The following is a 24,722-nucleotide window of genomic DNA, read 5'->3' on the forward strand; positions in this document are numbered from 1 at the left end:
GAGTAGGACCAGTCAAGGACAGGGATGGGAAATTGTGTGTGGAGTCTGAAGAGATAGGCGAGATACTAAATGAATATTTTTCGTCAGTATTCACTCAGGAAAAAGATTATCTTGTGGAGGAGAATGCTGAGCCCCAGGCTAATAGAATAGATGGCATTGAGGTACGTAGGGAAGAGGTGTTGGCAATTCTGGACAGGCTTAAAATAGATAAGTCCTCGGGACCTGATGGGATTTATCCTAGGATTCTCTGGGAGGCCAGGGAAGAGATTGCTGGACCTTTGGCTTTGATTTTTATGTCATCATTGGCTACAGGAATAGTGCCAGAGGACTGGAGGATAGCAAATGTGGTCCCTTTGTTCAAAAAGGGGAGCAGAGACAACCCCGGCAACTATAGACCGGTGAGCCTCACGTCTGTAGTGGGTAAAGTCTTGGAGGGGATTATAAGAGACAAGATTTATAATCATCTAGATAGGAATAATATGATCAGGGATAGTCAGCATGGCTTTGTGAAGGGTAGGTCATGCCTCACAAACCTTATTGAGTTCTTTGAGAAGGTGACTGAACAGGTAGATGAGGGTAGAGCAGTTGATGTGGTGTATATGGATTTCAGCAAAGCGTTTGATAAGGTTCCCCACGGTAGGCTATTGCAGAAAATACGGAGGCTGGGGATTGAGGGTGATTTAGAGATGTGGATCAGAAATTGGCTAGCTGAAAGAAGACAGAGGTTGGTGGTTGATGGGAAATGTTCAGAATGGAGTACAGTCACAAGTGGAGTACCACAAGGATCTGTTCTGGGGCCGTTGCTGTTTGTCATTTTTATCAATGACCTAGAGGAAGGCGCAGAAGGGTGGGTGAGTAAATTTGCAGACGATACTAAAGTCGGTGGTGTTGTCGATAGTGTGGAAGGATGTAGCAGGTTACAGAGGGATATAGATAAGCTGCAGAGCTGGGCTGAGAGGTGGCAAATGGAGTTTAATGTAGAGAAGTGTGAGGTGATTCACTTTGGAAGGAATAACAGGAATGCGGAATATTTGGCTAACGGTAAAGTTCTTGAAAGTGTGGATGAGCAGAGGGATCTAGGTGTCCATGTACATAGATCCCTGAAAGTTGCAACCCAGGTTGATAGGATTGTGAAGAAGGCCTATGGAGTGTAGGCCTTTATTGGTATAGGGATTGAGTTCCGGAGTCGGGAGGTCATGTTGCAGCTGTACAGAACTCTGGTACGGCCGCATTTGGAGTATTGCGTACAGTTCTGGTCACCGCATTATAGGAAGGACGTGGAGTCTTTGGAGCGGGTGCAGAGGAGATTTACCAGGATGTTGCCTGGTATGGAAGGAAAATCTTATGAGGAAAGGCTGATGGACTTGAGGTTGTTTTCGTTGGAGAGAAGGAGGTTAAGAGGAGACTTAATAGAGGCATACAAAATGATCAGGGGGTTGGATAGGGTGGACAGTGAGAGCCTTCTCCCGCGGATGGAAATGGCTGGCACGAGGGGACATAACTTTAAACTGAGGGGTAATAGATATAGGACAGAGGTCAGAGGTAGGTTCTTTACGCAAAGAGTAGTGAGGCCGTGGAATGCCCTACCTGCTACAGTAGTGAACTCGCCAACATGGAGGGCATTTAAAAGTTTATTGGATAAACATATGGATGATAATGGCATAGTGTAGGTTAGATGGCTTTTGTTTCGGTGCAACATCGTGGGCCGAAGGGCCTGTACTGCGTTGTATTGTTCTATCTATGAAAAATAATTTTTAAAAATGATTTACCCATTCTATAACATTTTCTTATTTACCCTGCAACGTCATCTCAGCATTCTCCTTTCAAGACTAAACAACCCAGCCATGCTTCATATCTCAGGCTTATGATACAAGAAATTAGTCTCATCGACCTCTGAATCACATCAAGGCTTAATTCAGGATGATCAATATGGCAATTTCAGCGCTTCAATTTTAAGCAGGACTTCCTCCAACTTGTCCTTTGCTATTTTGGCCATACATTTATTTACCTTGCTGATTCCTGCTCTGCAATGTATATGCTCATTGAGATTTGATTCTACTAAAACTATTAGGTAGTTCAAGTTCATCTCTAGCTATCTTTGAAAAAGAAAAACTTATGTCGTCCATGGGCAGGATTTTTCAGATAGTGGTATTACCTGATGTTGGCTGCCCAGCTCAGTGAAGAGGAAGAAGTCACACCTTAGAGTTCCAGAAGCACTACCGGGGCAGTGGCCATTACTGGGACAACAAGTAGCCTCCATATTCGAAGTGTTGAGTGCCCAGGAAAAAGTTCCGTATGGTGCAGATGGGGAGAGAGCAGCTGGGAGGGGGTAGCGGGAGGTTGAACTGATGTGGGGGGGTGTCCCAATCGAAAAAGGAGCTAGCAATGGGTTCCCCACCCCCGCTTCCTGTCCAAGACCCAAACAGCCTCACCTGTACCCGTTCTCCTAACACTGGCCTCAGAATTGCAGCGAGCTGGAAATAAGTGACCAATAGCCACCTAAGGATCTCAACCACGGTGAGGGCAGGTAAGCTGGCCTAGGCCACACCTCTGCACCCCCCACCGCCCATAAAACGTCTGACAGGTTGAGCAAAGCCATTGGTGGGAGCCAGTAAAATTTATATCTTCCTAAATTTCATCGAATTCTTTTTGTTGTTTCCAAACTATCTCCTCAGTTCCAACGTTTGTTTTTAGTTATCTTTCAGTTGCAAATTTGACTAGTTTACATTGAGCTTCTGAATTGCAGTTATTAGCATAAAATAAATTTACAACAATTTGCGGGACCAACATCATTCACTGGGAGGTCCACTCAGCATTTTACCCTCACCTCAACATAACTGCTTCCATGCATATAAATATTACTCAAAATGAGTCTTCAAAGCATAAAAACATATTTTGGATCTCTAATAAATGGGCAAGATCTTTCTGTGGGTTTCAGGACCCTGACCCCAGTCTCAAATGGGGGTGGGGGGATGGAGGGGAAGGGGGTCAGGAGATTCCAATGTGATCAGAAAAGTCACTCACTTGTGATTTTCTCCAAATTGCTAATCACCTGCCAGGGGGAAGACAGGGATGGCCTCTGAGCCTGCCTTCCAGGCGACTGCCTCCAGGGTGCTGAACTCTTTGCCACACTAAGTGGCCACTAACTACCTGAATTAGCAAGCTGCTGTAGTCCTGCCACCCCTTCCTCAACCTGCCTCTGGGAAAATGGCCCGGAGCAGGATGGATGGAGCAGTAACCGACCGGCCAATGGCTCAAAATTCCACACCTGCCCAAACCGGTGCCCAACCCCACAACGGCTTAAAAAATCATCACATGCTTTAATTAAAGGCTATGCGATAAAAAAAAACACTGGGGTGTAAATCAGATTTCAGATCTTAGATCTCCTTATTATGTTTACCCTGCCCCATGTTGACTATGACCAGAAACTATTGCCTGGAAGTTACCGTAGGTGATGCCAGTGGATTAATGTTTCATTCATCTGTCCTCTATTTTGTTGGAAACGTGAGCCTGGAATTTTTTCAGACTGTGGTGAACGTATTATGGTAATCATTCACCACTGTATTACATTGTACCACGCTGTTGCCCATGTGGGCTCCACCTATGGACCATTGTACTGTACTACACTAATTGTATCATGTTGGTGCCCTTGTGGGCTCCGCCCCTGGCTCCGCCCCCTTGAGGGGAGGTGTAAGAGCAGCTGCCCTGTAGGCGGCTCTCACTTGCAGAGCAGTCGCAGACAAGCACTGTTCTAGTTGATTAAAGCCTCTGTTCACTTCTATTCTCTGTCTCGAGTTAATTGATGGTCGCATCAATTTAATCAACTACAACACTGCTATGGAATCAGCCCTCAAACCCGACCGACTGGAACTCAATCCACAGGCCGCAGAAGCCAAAGGGATTTTTTCACACTGGCTCCGATGTTTCGAGGCCTACCTTGCCGCCTCCTCTTCACCCTCCATCACCGACGATCAGAAGCTGAGCCTCCTCCATGCCCGGGTGAGCCATCGAATCTCCGTCCAACTCCAGGAAGCGACCTCATACGCTGACGCCCTCGCGATGCTGAAGCGCCGATACGTGAGGCCGGTGAACGAAGTGTACCCGCGGCATCTCCTCACTACTCGCCGCCAATGCCCGGGGAATTGCTGGAGGAGTACCTACGCGACCTCTCTAAGTCCTCGCGTGAAGCTGCAACAACCAGGCCGTCACAGCTTCGCAATACATGGAACTCGTCGTCCGGAACATCTACGTGGCTGGAGTCCGGTCCAACTACGTCAGACAGCGCCTGCTCGAGAAGGGCGCCCTTGACCTAGGAGAGACGGTAAAACTAGCTGCCATCTTGACCACCGTCTCCCACGCGGCCCGCCATGTGCGACTCATGGAGGCTGCCATCTTGGACACCATCTTCCTCGCCGCCCGACACGTGCGAACGACGGGGGCCGCCATCGTGGCCGCCATCTGCAATGCTGCTCGACATGTGCGACCGACCGGGGCAGCCATATTGGGACCACCCCACCACCTCTGACTACGCCGGATACCCACAACTCGGCGCGGTCACCCTCGACCAGTCACGCCCAAAGCACCTCCGGAACTCCATGATGACCGTTCGGGTCAATGGACACGAAACTCCTTGCCTGTTTGACTCCAGGAGCATGGAGAGCTTCATTCACCCAAACATGATAAGGCGCTGTTCTCTCCAATTTCACCCGCATCTCAAACAATCTCCCTTGCTTCTGGATCGCATTCAGTGCAGATCCGGGGGTACACTGTCGCGAACCTCGCAATACAGGGCGTTGAATGCGCAAACTTTAAGCTATACGTACTCCCCGATCTCTGCGCTCCTCTTCTGTTGGGACTGGCCTTCCAGTGCAGCCTCAGGAGCCTAACCCTGAAGTTCGGCGGGCCCCTACCCCCTCTCACCGTATGTAGCCTCGCGATCCTGAAGGTCACCCTTCCCCCGCTCTTCGTAAACCACCAGCTCCCAATCCGCCCGGAGGACCGCCACTACACAGTCTTGAGGCAGACGGCCTCCTCTTCCACTTCCTCCGGGTTCCGTTCGGCGTCACCAACGGGGTCTCGGTCTTTAAAAACAACGATGGACCGAATGGTGGACCAGTACGGGCTGCTGGCCACATTTCCGTACCTGGACAACTTCACCATCTGCGGCCATGACCAGCAGGACCACAACGCCAACCTCCAGCAGTTTCTCCAAACCGCCCGAGCCCTCAACCTCGTTTTCCGCACAACCAGACTAGCCATCCTCGGCTATGTCATGGAAAACGGCGTTCTACGCCCCGACCCCAACCGTATGCACCTCCTCCTGCAACTCCCCCTTCCCCACTGCCCCAAGGCCCTGAAAAGGTGCCTCGGGTTCTTTTCCTATTACGTCCAGTGGGTCCCCAACTATGCGGACAAAGCTCGGCCACTGATCAAAGCCACCATCTTCCCACTGGCAGCTGAGGCCCGCCAGACCTTTAGCCGCATCAAGGCAGATATTGCCAAGGCCACGATGCGCGTGGTGGACGAGTCCGTCCCCTTCCAGGTGGAGAGCAAAGCTTCAGAGGTTGCTCTCGCCGCCACCCTCAATCAGGCGGGCAGGCCAGTAGCATTTTTCACCCGTACCCTCACCGCCTCCGGAATTCGACACTCCTCAGTCGAAAAAGAAGTCCAAGCCATCGTGGAAGCTGTACGGTACTGGAGGCACTACCTCGCTGGTAGGAGGTATACCCTCGTCACCGACCAACGGTCGGTAGCCTTCATGTTCGACAATACACAGCGGGGCAAGATCAAGAACGATAAGATCTTGAGGTGGAGGATCGAACTCGCCACCTATAATTACGATACAGTGTATCATCCTGGGAAGCTCAACGAGTCCCCAGATGCCCTGTCCCGCGGCACATGCGCCAGCGCGCAAGATGACCGACTCCGGGCCATCCACGATGACCTCTGCCACCCGGGGGTCACCCGGCTTCTCCACTACATCAAGGCCCACAACCTGCCCTACTCCACTGAGGAGGTCAGGGCCATGACCAGGGACTGCCAAGTCTGCGCAGAGTTTAAGCCGCACTTCTTTCGACCGGATAAGGCCCACCTGGTGAAGGCATCCCCGCCCTTTGAGCGCCTCAGTATCGACTTTAAAGGGCCCCCTTCCCGCTACCAACCGCAACACGTATTTCCTCAACGTCGTTGACGAGTTCTCCTGCTTCCCCCTTGCAATCCCTTGCCCCAACATGACCGCGGCCACCGTCATTAAGGCCCTACGTAGTATCTTCATCTTATTCGGTTTCCCCACTTACGTCCAGTGACCGGGGCTCCTCATTTATGAGCAATGAACTGCATCAGTACCTGCTCGGTAAGGGCATCGCCACGAGCAGGATTACCAGTCACAACCCCCGGGGAAACGGAGAGGTGGAGAGGGAGAACGCGATGGTATGGAAGGCCGTCCTCCTGGAATCTAGGAATCTCCCAGTTTCCCACTGGCAGGAGGTCCTTCCTGACGCGCTCCACTCCATTAGGTCACTCCTTTGCACAGCCACGAACGAGACCCCTCATGACCGCCTGTTTATTTTCCCCAGGAAATCCACCTCTGGGGTCTCGCTTCTGTCCTGGCTGAAGACACTGTGGCCCGTCCTACTCCGCAAACACGTAAGGAGCCATAAGTCTGACCCCCTGGTCGAGAGGGTCCAGCTCCTTCACACCAACCCCCAGTACGCATACGTGGAGCACCCCGACGGCCAACAGGATACGGTCTCCCTCCAGGACTGGCACCCGCAGGGTCCACTGCCATCACCCCAACCTACCCCCACCAACCTCCACCACCTACACCGAACAGCGCCCCCGCCCCTACATGGCCCCCACCCCCCCTTCTATACCCCGTCCCCCCTTCGCCGACCTACAGGAATGAAGCTCCGGAAGACACGTTCCCGGAGTCCACACCTGTGCCCGCATCGACGAGTTCACCACCCATGCCCTCACCGACAAGTTCGACACCCGTGCCTGCTGCAACACCAGAGCTCCGGCGATCACAGCGCACAATCAGGGTGCTGGACAGACTGAACCTGTGAGCCCTTCACCCCCACCGGACTTCAATTTTTTTAACAGCGGGTGAATGTGGTGAACGTATTGTGGTAATTATTCACCACTGTATTACATTGTACCACGCTGTTGCCCATGTGGGCTCCACCTATGGACCGTTGTCCTGTACTACACTAATTGTGTCATGTTGGAGCCCTTGTGGGCTCCGCCCCTGGCTCCGCCCCCTTGAGGGGAGGTATAAGAGCAGCTGCCCTGTAGGCGGCTCTCACTTGCAGAGCAGTCGCAGGCAGGCACTGTTCTAGTTGATTAAAGCCTCTGTTCACTTCTATTCTCTGTCTCGAGTGAATTGATGGTCGCATCACAGACACGCCCCCAATTCACTGGAAAAGCAGTGGGAATCTCATTAATGCATGTAAACAGCATTTCTACTGCATTTCCAGCTAAGCTTCAACAGCAGAGCAGGAGCAGTTCTGATAATTTTTGAACCAGTTTAAAAAAGAAATGGCTAAAGCTTCAGTTAAGATAGCAAGTGGAGCAATGTCATCGAAACACATCAAGCAGTTATCTGTTAATAGATGTGTATTTATCCAGAGTTAACGGTGCCTCAATACAACGCTTACCTGGAATCAAAGTGAAGTCCTATTGGCAGTTTGAGGAACCAGGAGATCAAAGCGGTGACAATGAAACAAGCCAACAACAGAACCCCTGCTAGGACAATCATTAACAATCTACTCCTAAACACAGATAGAAAGGTTAATATGTCTGCTGTTTAATATAAAAGCATTCAGCTCATCCTGCTGAATGATGACAAGTTGTCACCATTAAGAAATTATTTCAATTTTCCCAAACTTTTCCAAATGTTCCTCCTTCTGTTGCATCATCGAAACCCTCAGTCAGATTTCCCAAACGAGAACTCAATATTTTAATTAGACACCAACAACATCACTTGAATATCCTGCAACCTCATGGAGGTCGCAAAGAAACTTGACTGAGTCATTTCCCACCAATTTAAAATGCCTTCCCCACTCCACCCGATTAAGTCCATGGCAGGAGAACCCATGGACAGTGTTCCCAACCTGCTGTCAATTGTAACACTGAAGTGGGTAATTAATGCCCACATAAAGGCCTCATCCTGCCATCGCTGGTATTAACCTAACAGTGGGTGGGGTCTCACCAAGCGGAAGCACAAAAAGCAAACCCACACAGGGTGGCTTGCAAGTTTCCAGGACGTTGGGGTGTCCTTTGTTCAAAGGCAGTAAGTGCCTGATTGAAGGACTCCACGTTGGGAAGCATAGTTTGAGCCCAGGGGAGGGTCCACCACTGGCCTGTCAAGTCCTAAGTGTCACATGATGTGGCAGGCCTTCCCAAAAACAAAGCTGATGGCCAATTGATCCCTATCACCTCTAAAAGTTTCTTTCCAGTGTGTTTCTGGGGCAGTTTATCTTTCTTTTGATGATCTATGTTATCGTTTTTAACCTATGAGCACTTAGCTGGATGAAGATCCCACCATGATCCCTGTACATGGCCACTTAAGTACTCATACTTTTATCAAGAGACCTCCCATTTAAGACAGAGATGAGGACAATTTGTTTTCTCTGAGAGTGTTTTTAATCTGTGGAATTGTCTTCCCCGGGAAGCAATTTGCAATGGAATGAGGCAGAGTCATTAAATATTTTTAAGGCTGAAATAGATAAATTCTCAATTGATAACGATGTCAAACGTTATTGGGGGTAGACAGAAAAGTAGAGTTGAGGCCACAATCAGGTCAGCCATGATCTTCCCAAATGGCATAGCAGGCTTAAGAGTCTGAATGGCCTCCTCCTGCTCCTAATTCATATGTCCATAGAATCTCTACAGTGCTGAAGGAGGCCATTCGGCCCATCGAGTCTGCACCCTACCTAGGCCACTTCCCCTACCCTATTCCTGCAACCCCACCTAACCTCTAAATCCCTGGGCATTATGGGGCAATTTTAGCATGATCAATCCACCTAACCTGCACATCTTTGGACTGTGGGAGGAAACCAGAGCACCTGGAGGAAACCCATGCAGACACGGGGAGAACGTGCAGACTCCGCACAGACCGTCACCCAAGGCAGGAATTGAAACGTGGCACTGAGGCAGGAGTGCTAACGACTGTGATACCGTATGGCCCCATATGAGATGCTCTGTAAGGTCTTGCTGACAGCTATCTTTTTTTGTCTCTCTCTCTCTGACAAGTTACCATTGTAGGCTTAAAGTGGGCATGGAGATCACCAACATTAAGGAGAAGAAGTGAACTCTGTAAAGTCAAGTGAGATTAACAACCCAGTATTTGAGCGGGTGTTCATAACACACCAAATTACTGAAGCCCAAGTAGAGACTCAAGCAGAAAATCAGAGAATTCCAGTGCAAGAACCAATGAACTACTGGTACCCAATAATCACTTATAACAAAATAACTTGGCACCGTTAATTAATAAAGCTTACCTGTACAGCAGAAAGATGAAAAGAGGTGTTGTGATGTAAAACTGGAAGTCATTTGCAAGATACCATGTCCAACCCATGCACTGCAAACACATGTTTTGTTTGGTAAGCTATGTCATAATCAATGTATAGCAGTCTGTTTCTTTCATCTCTTAGCATTCTTGTTGAAGGGCTAGAATACAAGATTTGAGGCTGTATAATGCTCTGGTCAGACCCCATTTAGAGTATTGTGAGCAGATTTGGGGCCCATATATAAGGAAGGATGTGCTGGCCTTGGAAAGTACACCGAGGAGGTTCACAAGAATGATCCCTGGAATGAAGAGCTTGTCATATGAGGAGTGGTTAAGGATTCTGGGTTTGTACTCATTGGAGTTTAGAAGGATGAGGGGGGATCTTATTGAAACTTACAGGATACTGCAAGGCATGGATAGAGTGGACGTGGAGAGGAAGTTTCCACTAGTAGGAAAAACTAGAACCAGAGGAAACCATCTCAGACTAAAGGGACGATCCTTGAAAACAGAGATGAGGAGGAATTTCTTCAGCCAGAGAGTGATGGATCTGTGGAACTCTGCCGCAGACGGCTGGAGGCCAATTCACTGAGTGTCTTTAAGACAGAGAGAGATGGGTTCTTGATTAATAAGAGGATCATGAGTTATGTGGAGAAGGCAGGAGAATGGGGGAGAAAAGTATCAGCCATGATTGAATGGCAGAGCAGAATCGATGGGTCGAATGGCCTAATTCTGCTCTTATGTCTTATGGTCTTAATATCCTAGCCAAGAAATCCAGCTCCTTTTGAGCACAGCCAACCGAGACCAAGGTAACAGAATTAGGGGTGGGGACTGAATGCTCCAAGATTCTAATCAGTCACACCCGAATACTTCCAGAGTGGAGGCCATGCATTTCTTCTGTCCCTCTCCACATCTTATAGCAGTTTGAGGCAGTATGTCTCAACAAAAGAACAAAGAAAAAATAAAAGTACAGCACAGGAACAGGCCCTTCGGCCCTCCAAGCCTGTGCCCGTCTAAACTAAAATCTTCTACACTTCCTGGGTCCGTATCCCTCTATTCCCATCCTATTCATGTATTTGTCAAGATGCCCCTTAAATGTCACTATCGTCCCTGCTTCCACCACCTCCTCCGGCAGCGAGTTCCAAGCACCCACTACCCTCTGTGTAAAAAACTTGCCTCGTACATCCCCTCTAAACCTTGCCCCTCACACCTTAAACCTATGCCCCCTAGTAATTGACCCCTCTACCCTTGGAAAAAGCCATTGACTATCCACTCTGTCTATGCCGCTCATAATTTTTTGATCTCTATCAGGTCGCCCCTCAACCTCCATCATTCCAGTGAGAACAAACCGAGTTTATTCAACCTCTCCTCATAGCTAATACTCTCCATACCAGGCAACATCGTGGTAAATCTCCTCTGCACCCTCTCGAAAGCCTCCACATCCTTCTGGTAGTGTGGCGACCAGAATTGAACACTATACTCCAAGTGTGGCCTAACTTACATTCTATACAGCTGCAACATGACTTGCCAATTTTTATACTCAATGCCCCAGCCAATGAAGGCAAGCATGCCACATGCCTTCTTTACTACCTTCGCCACCTGTGTTGCCCCTTTCAGTGACCTGTGGACCTGTACACCTAGATCTCTCTGACTGTCAATACTCTTGAGGTTTCTACCATTCACTGTATATTCCCTACCTGCATTAGACCTTGCAAAATGTATTACCTCACATTTGTCCGGATTAAACTCCATCTGCCATTTCTCCACCCAAGTCTCCAAACGATCTAAATCCTGCTGTATCCTCTGACAGTCCTCATCGCTATCCGCAATTCCACCAACCTTTGTGTCGTCTGCAAACTTACTAATCAGACGTTTTCCTCCAAATCATTTATATATACTACGAATAGCAAAGGTCCCAGCACTGATCCCTGCAGAACACCACTAGTCACAGCCCTTCACTCAGAAAAGCACCCTTCCATTGCTACTCTCTGCCTTCTATGACCGAGCCAGTTCTGTATCCATCTTGCCAGTTCATCCCTGATCCCGTGTGACTTCACCTTTTGTACCAGTCTGCCATGAGGGACCTTGTCAAAGGCCTTACTGAAGTCCATATAAACAACATCCACTGCCCTATCTGCATCAATCATCTCACTGGTCATTTCCAGGCAATGCTGGAAATTTTGTCGGATCGGCCTCCTTAGGCTCAATCCTGTGTCTGTGGAAAACAGGTATTGGTGCCATCCAGGCTGCAAGAAGACACTGTCAGGGGTATCATTTAGTTTCAACTGAGATCAAGGAACATTGAAGAGCACTAAGATCTATCAATGTGGGAAGCTGGTTGAAATATTTTAAATCCTTTAGATCTTTAGCCTGACCAGACTATGGTTGATCTCCTTGGGGTGGTAGAGTAACTACCTCATTATTTCTTTGGTCATGCCAGGTATATTTCCCTGTTACATCATAAGAGGTGAGGATATTTCCCCCACCTCCTCCTACTTCCCCCACCACCTCCTCCTTACAGGGTTCTGACAGAACCAATAAACCAGACAGAAAGTTTGCTGCACCCAACAGACTCTTCTACTCCCAGGAAAGGGAGCCAAGTTCAAACTGACGTTAGTTTGAAGAAAGTCTGAATTATAGCATCTGATAAAACTTTGCGAGAAACTTTTTTTTAAAGGTGATCCGACAATTGGCGCATTATTAGACTACCAGTGCAGGCTTGTGGCAGTGGGGAGGCTGGAGATAGGTAATGAGAGTGTGGTGGGGGATGGTTGCCTAGATCATAGTGAGGGAAGGAGAGAGGCTGCGATCATTGGGAGGAGGTTAGAGAGTTCCTTGACCAGACAACGAGAAGCAGACTTGCTTCTCTGACCCCACAAGAAGTGCTGTAAAATACACTAACTTGCTGCAGCTGACAGACACCAGCTCCCATTTGCTGTCAGATTTCCTGAGCCCCCAGAAACCTGCATGGCAACTGTTGATTTATATCAGTGCCTCAACTAAACGATGGAAGCTTAATTTAAATGTGTAAATGAAATGTCCCACATTTCCATGGAACACACACATCATAAAAAACATTTATTCTGACAAGAGTAGTATTTGTATATGTAGTTGCTTCGGGTTGCACACCCTTTTCCAATTTTAACCATACCAAACTCTGCCATCCAACACAGGAACATAAAGTGAAGCCATTATTTTTCCTAACAACTACAGCTATGGGTCTGTTCAACATAATATAGCAGATAATACACTGGCCACGTAACTTGAATAATCGTGGAAATCCAAATGCACCAAATATACACATTGCATTACCTTGAAAACCATAAATGATCTGTAAAGAATAAACTGTCTGACTTTCTATTAATAAAAAACTTACACGTTGATCAACCATTATGAAGTTGTTAAGAAACACCAAGTTTGTCCACCAGGATCTCTTGCACATATCCAAATGGGATGTTGCATTTTCTCCCAAGGATCTCCAGGGAATAAGCGAATACATTCCAATAAATAAGCACATTGTGTATATATAAAGTGGGAGAATTCTGAAAACAAAGGAAAAGAATGCTCAACAATTTAGTTTCATTATGTTTCAGATCGACAAATAGATAGATAAATTCTATAAAATATCCACTATTATTTATTCACTATCATAGCAAAGCTACAGAAAGGAGATGGAGCAGATAATTAGATCCATCTCTTACAGTATGCCACTGCAAATGTAAGAAACGGTGTATAAAACCTCTACAAATAAATTTATATTTTGCAGTTGGGTAACCAGACACCTAAAATGTCAAACTAGAGAATTCAACTCCCAGGACAGAGGCAGAAGGCAAATGACAGAATTTTAAGTAGTGTCACACATTACACAATTTTGCATGGGAAATACAGCTTACAAACAAGCAAGTGCTCCCTTCACAGTTTGGAAGAATGTAATTTTACCAGTATCACTTGTAACCATTCCCACAAAATAAAACACTGCATTGAAACCCTTTATCCTGGGGCAACAATTTGTACCTCAGACCTGACATTGCATTCACTCCAATTACAAAATCTTCAATACGACAACCACAAACGCAACAGCCCCATAAGACATATTGATTAAGGCTGACAGTTGTACCTACTCCTGTCATTTCCTGTAGTTATAATGTAACATTATTATAATTTTTTTAATTAATAGGACTAATTCGAGTTCACATGGCTTTTCTTGATCTGACTCACTTACGGGCATATTTTTTATCATTTGCTAATTTTAGCAGAAACGTAGATATGAGTAGCAACCAATGCTTCTTGTTTTCTATTGCCTGCTACATCCTCCACAGAAATGAGCAAATTAAAGGAAATATAAATTTTAGATGGTAAAGCAAAATCAGAAAGTAAGGTCCTGTTTTCAGATTTGTTAGTTTCTTTTGAAAGTTCTGGAAGTGGTCTAAAAGAAAATAAATTCTCTCCGAAGTCTGAAGGGTTGGTCAACACCAAGGCTGAAAATAGAAAACAAAGTGAACCAGTTCCTCTTAGATCTGGAAGAAGACTGAATGATCGCAAAAAAATGGAGGCAGAATAAAACTCAGCAACTACAAAACCATCAGCTTAACATTAATGCCGAGGAAAAGCTGTACAGACAATAATCTGAGACAAGACTTATTATCACTTGGAAAAATGTGTTAATAAATGACAACCAGGATTTATTAAAATAAATCGTATTTGACTAACTTGATTGAGTTCTTTGATGAAGTAATAGAGAAGGATGATTAATTACAGTTGACATGTGTATGGATGAATAAACAGCACTTGATAAAGTACCAAACAAATAAAGGATGAGCACAGTTGAAGTCCCTGGAACTAAAGGGGCAATAAGAAACTGGTTATGAAATTGACTAAAGGACAGAAAGCAGAGAGGAGTGGTGAAAGGTTGTATTTCAGATGGGCGGAAAATAAACATTGCTGTCACTTTGACATATATTAATGACTGGAATTTGAGTAACAGAGTATAATTTCAAAGTTTGCAGTTAACACAGAACTCATAAATATAGTAAACAATGAGAAGAATAGTTACTGACTTCAGGAGTACACTGTCTGGTGGAATGGGCAGACACATGTGGTTGAGTTTATGCCATGGAGCAAGAGACAGGAGACAGGACTGTCTTCAGGTCAGATACGTGCCTCCAGGGGAAACTGATTAAAGTTCACAGGTTTTTGCAGGGGCTAAGCCTTTAATTGACATGGAGAAGTGTTTCCTGTCCACTTAGAGCTAATGGAGGTGGGTCAGATAAATGTGGGACTATTTTAGACTCCCCACATCAGTCACTGAGTTTGCTGGCTGTTTGAGGGAAAGATCTGCAGATTATGCCAATGCCCTCCATTCCACAAGAGGGAAGCAAGATGTTACAGGAGAGCCAGTGGCCTGGTGCCTGCCGCAGGACAGGCTTCATAAAAGTCAAACAGGATTAATTTTTTTATTATTCATTTATGGGATGTGGGCATCGCTGTTTAGGCCAGCATTTATTGCCAATACCTAAATGTCCTTGAGAAGTTGGCGGTGAGATACCTTTTTGAACCGCTGCAGTCCTTGAGGTGTAGGTACACCCACAGTACTGTTAGGGAAGGTGTTCAAGGATTTCGACCCAGTGTCAGTGAAGAAATGCCAATATATTTCCAAGTCAAGCTGGCGAGTAGCTTGGAGGGGAATTTGTACTGATGGTGTTCCTATGTGTCTACTGCATTGTTGTTCTAGATTGTGGCTAGATGCTGCCTAAAGAGCCTTGGTGAGTTCCGGCAGTGCATCTTGAAGATGGTGCACGCAGCTGTCACTGTTCATCAGTGGTGGAGGGAGTGAATGTTTGTGGGAGGGATGCCAATTAAGCGGGCTTCTTTGTCCTGGATGGCATCAAGCTTTTTGAGTGTTGTTGGAGCTGCACTCACCAAGGCAAGAGTTGGATGAATAGCAAGAGAGGGACGTCAAACATAAAAGTAATTTAAAATACAAGCCTGAAATGGTTGTGATTATAACAGGTGGAGCTTTGGAAAAGCGGCTCCAGCAACACTCAGCCCAGGTACTATCAGGAAAGGAAAGTCAATGGAATATTGTGCAAATGTCCACAAAATTCCCTAATTTGAACTGGGATGCAGTTGACTTGCTATCTGAATTCAGAATATTTCAAAGCGTCCAGGGCTCCTGATTCAGGGGGCAATCGATAGCATACATGTTGCTCTGCACGCACTGGGTATCAGAGAGTGCCCAAAAATGAACAGGAAGGGGTTCCACTCCCTCAATGTTCAGATTGTGTGTGACAACCGGATCCATATCATGCATGTGTTGGCCCGTTACCCTGGGGGGATACATGACAGCTACATCCTGGGACACTCTGAGTTCCCTGGTGTCTTCAAGGACCACCTCAGGATGACAGGTTGACTCATGGGATCAAGGGATACCCGCTGAGGTCATGACTGATGATACCGATGTGGAGGCCTGAGACTGAGGCAGAGACCGGATGCAATGAGGCCCACCTTGCTACCTGTGCTGTGGTTGAGCAGTGCACCAGACTGCTGAAAATGCAGTTCCGATGCCTTCACTAGTGGTGCCTGCAGTACACCCCCCAGAGGGTCTCCCGCTTTGTGGTGGTCTGCTGTGCCCTGCACACCCTGGCACAGCAGCGAGGCAACATGCTGGAGAGTAGGTGGAGGGACATGTTTCCTCATCTGAGGAGGAGGAGAAGGCGGACCAGGAGGGGCTGGAGGACGAGCCTGAGGAGGAGTCAGAGGATTGAGGACAGGCAATAGCAAGGGTTCGCTATGTCAGGAGGACCTGGAAGGCCCTCATCATCTCCAGATTCTCACAGGACGAGGTTGCATCGCTCAGCTCAACCCCCTCCAATCCCCCACTCGCCCACATTTCCCTTCATCCCCTCTCCCTCCCAATACCCCTCTCCCCACCCCCATTTGCCTCCCTTCCCCCAGTTCCCGCTCCTCCCATTTCCCTTTTTCTCCCCACTCCCCCTCCATATCATTTCCCTCCTTCCCCAAGGAGGGCAGCTGAGGATAACAGGGGGTGGGGGTGCAGGCAGGCCCGTTGTGAATATTAACGTGACAGAGGTTTCACATGTATCAGCTGTTACATGTTTTAATGGTGAACATTTTACATTTCCATTTCCCCTAGCTACAGAAAGTGAACCCCCCAGTGCCCACTCAGTACCCCTCACTCTTCTTGATTTTTCACGGTCTAGTACTACATCTAGATGTATTCCCCAGGATGCACATCAGAGGTGGAGGCAGCCTGCTGCTTTCCGCGCTTTGTGACTTTTGATGCCCTTGACGGATGTCCTCTGGAATGCCTGGAGCTGGAGGGCCCCAGTAGACTTGCTGGTGTCACAAGTATCACCGGCCACCCTGTTCTGCCCACGTCCTTGCGATGCTTCCGTGTCAGGAGAGGGGATTCGGAAGAACTTGATGCCACGGTCGTCTCCGGGTTGGCAGGCCCTGGCTTGGCCTCCTCACTGATGGTGCCCATTGCGGCCCGAGAACTCCATGGGATGGAGGGGCAGCTGGAGTGAGCTCCAGAAGCCTTTGAGACATCTGTATCTGCCAGTCCCGGAGGATTCCCATTGACTGCACCATAGTGTCGATACCCCCAGTGATGCTCCTCATCCTCAGTGACTGGGCCATGCTCTGGAGTGCCTCGCCAATGTCCACTGTGTCTGGGACATGTCCCTCATCAACTGGGACATGATATCGAGGCCTCAGCCATGGTCATCACAGACTGAGCCATGCCTTGGGCACCAACATTCAAGATGCAGGCGTCGTGCTGCAGGTGTTGTACTGTGGTCAACACCCTAGCAATGATGGCCTCAGTGCCACTTATTGTCGGCACCACCTGGATTGGATTGGACTGGATTTTTCTATTGTCACGTGTATGGAGGTATAGTGAAAAGTATTTTTCTGCGAGCAGCTCAAACAGATCATTTAGTTCAGACTGGAGTCCAGTTACTAGTGGTGTACCACAAGGATCTGTTTTGGGGCCACTGCCGTTTGTCATTTTTATAAATGACCAGGAGGAGGGCGTAGAAGGATGGGTGAGTAAATTTGCAGATGACACTAAAGTTGGTGGAGTTGTGGACAGTGCGGAAGGATGTTACAAGTTACAGAGGGACATAGATAAGCTGCAGCGCTGGGCTGAGCGGTGGCGAATGGAGTTTAATGCAGAAAAGTGTGAGGTGATTCATTTTGGAAGGAATAACAGGAAGCCAGAGTACTGGGCTAATGGTAAGATTCTTGGCAGTGTGGATGAGCAGAGAGATCTCGGTGTCCATGTACATAGATCCCTGAAAGTTGCCACCCAGGTTGAGAGGGTTGTTAAGAAGGCGTACGGTGTGTTAGCTTTTATTGGTGGAGGGATTGAGTTTCGGAGCCATGAGGTCATGTTGCAGCTGGACAAAACTCTGGTGCGGCCGCATTTGGAGTATTGCGTGCAATTCTGGTCGCCGCATTATAGGAAGGATGTGGAAGCATTGGAAAGGGTGCAGAGGAAATTTACCAGAATGTTACCTGGTATGGAGTGAAGATCTTATGAGAAAAGGCTGAGGGACTTGAGGTTGTTTTCATTAGAGAGAAGAAGGTTAAGAGGTGATTTAATTGAGGCATACAAGATGATCAGAGGATTGGATAGGGTGGACAGTGAGAGCCTTTTTCCTTGGATGGTGATGTCGAGCATGAGCGGACATAGCTTTAAATTGAAGGGTGATAGATATAGGACAGATGTCAGAGGTAGGTTCTTTACTCAGAGAGTAGTAAGGGTGTGGAATGCCCTGCCTGCAACAGTAGTGGACTCGCCAACACTAAGGACATTCAAATGGTCATTGGATAGACATATGGGCGATAAGGGAATAGTGTAGATGGGCTTTAGGTTCCACAGGTCGGCACAACATCGCGGGCCGAAGGGCCTGTACTGCGCTTTAACGTTCTATGTTCTAAAATAACTAAATTCGAAGAGTTAAATCCGATATTTGCAGGTGCAGAATTTTCCTCGAAGCCTGGTTCAAAGCATGGTTGCTGGTCAGTACGTCTCGTGGAGAAGTTCCTGCTTGGATATTCTTTTGAACCTCTTTCTTTCAGGCAATTAGCTCAGGTCTCTTTCAAGGTCGAATGGATTACATTACATGCACTGTGCCAGGGTGCATCTGTATCGCATGTGGCATAGCTGATGTGGAATGAACAAAGCAAGAACATGAAACATGACAACAAACTGCATTTCTTCGTGCAAGTGGCACATAATGAAAAGTTGGTGTTCACCAGTCTGAAATGTGTTGGTCAACGTATAGCAGGCCAATTTCTTTCAGTTCCAATTCTTCCAGTTCTGGCATATGTCCTGATCCAAGTAAATAGGGATATTAAGGCCATGCTAACTTGTCAAGATCTTTGAAGATGTCTTGTCGTCTTTAACGTCTAGTCTCCATACTTTCCAAACTTCTCTCAAAAATCCCCATCACTCACAGAATAGTTGAGAAGGCAACTAATACATCCTTGAAGCACTGAAATAGTAATTCTCAGAAGAATTAACATTGTAATTTTATGATCTTAATGAAACAATTACATTAGAACTAGATGCCTTAAAGTGGTCTGGGCGTAACCAGTTTTTTTAAAAAGGCGGCACATTGGCAAAGTGGTTAACACTGCTGCCTCACAGTGCCAGGGGCCCCGAGATGGATTCTGGCCTTGGGTGACTGTGAATTTTGCACATTCTCACCGTGTCCACAATGCATTTCCTCTGGGTGTTCCAGTTTTCTCCAAAAGTCCAAAGGTGTTCAGGTTATTTGGATTGGCCATTGTAAAATTGCCCCTTGGTGTCTAAAGGTGTGTAGGTGGGGTTACGGGGACAGGGTGGGTGGGTGAGCCGAGGTAGGGTGTTCTTTTGGAGAGTTGGTGCGTACTATAAAAAGGCAAATCAATTTAATTTGCTTCAAAATCTTCATCTGTCACGCAATCCAACACTGAGTAGGAAACATCAGCTTTCGTATTTGGAATTATGTGTTTTATACCTATCTATTTGGCAAGAGATTTGTGGTCGATACCAACCACAAGTCACTGGAGATGATTTGGTGAAAACCATTGACCAGTACTCTACCACGGTTGCAACATCTCATGATAAAGATTCAAGGTTACAACTGTGAGATTAGGCACTATTCTGAAATCATAATGGTCACAATGGATCCATTGATTGTCTAACCTAGCAAAAACAGAAAATAGACTCTTAGATTTACAAGTTGCCTTCGTTGATATCAAACTGAAAATGTTCTCCAAATGGATCTGGTATATCTTACACAATGCAAATGCCAGCAGTTACAAGAAGAAACAGCAAAAGAATCTACACTACAGAAGCTGTAGAAAACAACTCATAACAGAGTCAGTCTATTAGCTGGGTATGAACAAAGATATGGAAGTCGTCATCAAGACACTTGAGACATGTGATGAGCATATGCAAACTCAGCACAAAGCACCACTGATTCCAAATGAAGTTCCTATCCGTGGTCCCCAAAGTCACATCCCACCCCTTTCATATCCATGGCACTGATTTTATCATCATCGAATACCAAGTACCCCATGATTCAACATTTACATAATATGTCAAGCAGAATTGTCACGGGCACACTTAAGTGCTATTTTCTGTTTGTGTGGCAAGAGATATCATTATGGATAATGGTCCGCAATCTATTGATACATCATTTCAGGATATGTGTGAGAAGTGGAATATTGATCACACTACTTCTTCTCTTCATTACTCAAGATGGAACAAATGATTTTCACAGTGAATTCTGTAATTCTCAAATGGAGACGGACCAATGAAGATCTTCACATTTCACTGTTACGTCTGAGAGCGACACCTTTAAGTGCAATTATTCCATCACTGGCAGAACTTATTTTAGGCAGACCAGTGTGACCAATGTACCTACCCTTACCTATTCTACTCTCTCAGAAACTAGAAACCAACTTTTAAAATTGAAAGAGAAGATATCCAATATGTACAATAAAAAATATTGCTGCAAATTTGCCAAATGTACAGTTGGGACATCAACTTCACATCCAGGATCCCACAGGAGGGACAAGGATTTGTTCAGAATCAAGAGGCAATGACATCATTAAACACAAAGGGACAACGGTGAGGCATAACTGGAGACACATCAGATCCATCCCAGCTCCTAAACCACCATATAGTCCTATTGCATCTCGGACAAGATCCAGAATGCAACTAGGAACAACATCGAAGAATGAAAATCCCATAGATCGCTGTGAGTAATAAATGAAACTTCCAGACAATCATTACAAGACCTGGGAGTACTAGCAGATTCCTTCTATGTTTTAAAGAGTCCTAAATTCATGAGTCCCATACACTTAAGTAATGACAACTAAACATGAACATGTATTGCAAATTTGGAAGGGGAAAAGTATCAAATTCCACCTTCCAGCTCTTGGTCTGTAACCCTGTAGGAACATATTGACCATGATCGAATGGAGTAGTAGACTCGATGGGCCAAATGGCCTATTCTGCTCCTATATATCTTATGGCCTTTAACAAAACAGGGGCATGTTGTAATATGTCTTTAAGGAACAGGAGTGGACTATCAATAGAAGGGAAGTGTATCCAGTGATCTGGGGTCATTTTCACGTCAGCAGCAGAGCTGTAAGTGCAAAATACAGCACATACAGCTCTGCTGCTGATGTCTTCAATTTTTTTACCTCTGTGTTGTTTTCCTATGTGACTACTCTAAATAAATGAATGCACAGTGTGTTTACACTCTCTCTTATGAATGAGTTGTTCTTTTATATCATTATAAAAACATGACATGTACGTTCTCCCTCATCACCACAGCTGGGCCCAAAACCAAGCATTCATGTCTTTATTGTCAGCTGGAGTCTTCCTTATGGACAGGTGGCAACCCAACTGTCTTTGTGGGTCTTGCCTCCTGAACCTTTGCCCTTGCAATGCCGGGGGCTGCTGGCATCATTTAAAGGCTGGGCATTGACTGCCCACACTCCTTGCCAGCTGTGCAGGATTAAGTGATTCACCCTTATCAAGTGCTCAGTCAGCTTTGCCCCTCTGGCCCTCCGATGGCGCTGGGTTGATGCTCCCCATGCACGCTTTGGAGACAGCCTGCCTTCAGCATGTCAGTTCCTTGGGTTGCGGGAAAGCTGACTGGCACTTTAAAAATAGGAACATCAGCACCTGACAGACTCGAAATGAAGCTTTTAACACATTTAATTGACTTTAATGGGGCTGAGAGAAGGTTTTGTGTCCCCCGCGCCCACTGCGCTAATGATCATTGTCAGCACCAGGATCAGTGCTTTGAAACTGACATGACATTTTTCTGAACTTCTATTGTTAACATTTAAATTATGAGGAAAGCTATTGACGTGTACTTCAATATCAAGCAGGTATGTGCTGTGCACACTCCAACTTATCAAATTAAATAAAACTATTATCATCCTTGTGAGACTATTAAGAACAAATTATCTTAGACAGCTCATCTAATTGACAGAGAATTTTCCGAGGCAAGTATGGTTTCAGGATATTCGCCTATCTAGTAAATCTCCAGCTGAGATAAGCTCGAGGATGTAACTTTTCTGTTGGCAACAGGAGCCCATAGTTTTAATCTTGGCATGTGTGTGTCATCCGATAATTTACACTTATTATGACAGCTGATCATTCTAATTAAGATGGACAAGTCTAGGCATTGATACTGAAGAGATTTGTAAGATATAGGATTCAGAATTTACCTTTGTAAACAAGTTTAAACAAAAATATCTTAATGCCTGTGGCCGTCTTGACATAATGATCAACTAACACATGAGCAGATATCAAATAGTACAGATACAAGACAACGGTGGGGGGTTTCCACTGCTTCCCGACAGCGGGATCATCTTGTCCTGCTGAAGTCAACCCCCAGCAGGAGGTTCCTTGGCAGCGGGTGGGAAGGCCAAGTGGGGGGAGGGAGGGGGAAGTCAGGGGAGGGAGGGGGAATGGGGGGGGATTTGGGGGGAGGGAGGGGGGATTTGGGGGGAGGGAGGGGGTTTTGGGGGGGATTGGGTGGGGGGATGTGGAGGGTGGGGGGATGGGGGGGGGGATTGGGGGAGGGGGCGGGGTGGTGAGCTATGCAAAAGCCTGTAGACTTTAGCAGGGCTGGAATATACCATCAACGGCCAATGACTTGCCATATTTTTCGCAGGACAAATAGCCATGGGAAGGAGGGGTGGAAAATACTGGGCAAAATCAGAAATCTGAAGTAAAAACAGAAAATTCTGGGCTGTGAAGGGGTTTGCAGGCATTGTTGAAGTGGCAACTGCTCACGACTTTTATGTTTCAAAGTCATTTCAAGTTGCGCCTGGAGACATTCTGGACACCTATCAATTAGCTGTCCATAACCGTGAAAAGCAAATGTAAAGGAAGAACATGCATTTCCCATGTCATTGTGAACACCAATTGTGCTAAACAGCCAATTCATTACATTTGCAGTGTAGTCACTGTTGTTTTGTAAGGGAATGCAGTAGCCAATTTGTACACAGCAAGGTTCCACAAACAGCAGTGAGGTAAATAACCAGTTCATCTGTTTTGGTGCTGTCGTTTGAATGGTAAATATTGACCCGGACGTTAGGAAAACAAACCTCCCATTTGTTTTGTGACATTGGATCTATCAGATTTACCTTTGCCTCGTTTACTGTCTCGCCCGGATGATGGCACTTCCATCAATACATCACTTCCACACTACTGAACTGAAATGGCATCCTTGTGTTTGCTGCCCTGTACTAATACTCAGAGTCATAGAGTCACACAGTACAGAAGAGGCCCTTCGACCCATCGAGTCTGCATCAACAAAACTTCAATCAATCTACACCAATCTCACTTTCTTGCACTTGGCCAATAGCCTTGAATATTATGACATTTCAAGTGCTCATCCACATAATTGATAAAGGTTGTGAGGTTTTCTACCTCTACAACCCTCTCAGGCAGTGCATTCCAGACTCCACCACCCTCTGGGTTTGAAATGTTTTCCTCAAATCCCCTCTAGACTTCCTGCCCCTCACCTTAAAATTATGCCCCCTCATTATTGACACATCAACTAAGGGGAACAGCTGCTTCCTATCCATCCTGTCCATACACCTCATAATCTTAACACACCTCAAATCAGCTCCTCCGTCAGCCTTCTCTGCTCTAAAGAAAAAAACCCGAGCCTATCCAGTCTCTCTTCGTAGCTCAAACATCCTGGTGAATATCCTCTGCACGCTGTCCAGTGTAATCACATCCTTATTATAGAGAGGTGACCAGAACTGCACATAGTACTCCAGCTGTGGCCTTCGTAAAGTTTTGCCCAGATCCAACATAACCTCCCTGCTCTTATAATCTATGCCATGACTGATAAGGCGTGTCCCATGTGCCTTCTTAACTATCCCATTAACCTGTCCTGTCGCATTCAGGGATCTGTGGAGAAGTTCCCCAAGATCCTTCTGATCCTCTGAGCTTCCTAGCGTCCTGCCGTTCATTGAGTATTCTCTTGTCTTGGTACTCCTTCCAAAGTGCATCACCTCACACTTTTCAGGGTTAAAATCCATCTGCCATTGATCTTCCCATTTGACCAACCCATCTTCCTACAACCTAAGATCTTCTTCCTCACCATTAACCACCTATCAAACACACAATGTCATCCACAAAGTTACTTTTCATCCCCCTCACATTCTCATCTATATTGTTTATATATATCATGAACAATAGGGGACCGAGTACTAATCCCTATGGTACGCCACTGGACACCGGTCACACAAACAGCCTTTTACCACCACCCTCTCTCTCCTAATTCTAAGTCAGTTTCAGATCCAATTTGCCTGAAACCCATGTGCTTTTAACTTCTTTATCAGTCTCCCATGTGGGATCTTGGCAATGGCTTCGCGGAAATCCATCATACTGCAATATCCTCATCCACACACCCGGTCACCTCCTCGAAAAATTCAATAAAATCTGTTCGGCATGATCTCCGTCTGCCAAAGCCATGCTGAGTATCCCTGATCAATCCTTGCCTCTCCAAATGGGATTAATTTTCTCCTTCAGGATTTTCTGCAATGGTTTCCCTACCACAAGCTGCAAATCTAAATAATGAACTAATAATGCAGAGAAACTGAATCGAGGTGATAGGCCTGAGTCCAGAATGCGATGTAGAGGGGGACTAGAGCACATTGGGTG

General features: G+C 46.4%; 1 protein-coding gene across 1 annotated transcript in view; it reads right to left on the reverse strand.

The window, feature by feature from the left end:
• Window positions 1-24,722, reverse strand: part of oacyl (O-acyltransferase like) — a 112,988-nt gene that overhangs the window by 28,225 nt on the left and 60,041 nt on the right. Inside the window, exons 9-11 of the mRNA XM_072497331.1 lie at window positions 12,882-13,047; window positions 9,501-9,580; window positions 7,656-7,769 (exon numbers count right to left, since the gene is read on the reverse strand). Of these exons, the coding sequence (XP_072353432.1) occupies window positions 7,656-7,769; window positions 9,501-9,580; window positions 12,882-13,047 (360 nt within the window). The remainder of the gene's footprint in view (window positions 1-7,655; window positions 7,770-9,500; window positions 9,581-12,881; window positions 13,048-24,722) is intronic.

This window comes from Scyliorhinus torazame, chromosome 3, assembly GCF_047496885.1.
Source record: "Scyliorhinus torazame isolate Kashiwa2021f chromosome 3, sScyTor2.1, whole genome shotgun sequence".
Classification (NCBI taxonomy): Eukaryota; Metazoa; Chordata; class Chondrichthyes; order Carcharhiniformes; family Scyliorhinidae; genus Scyliorhinus; species Scyliorhinus torazame.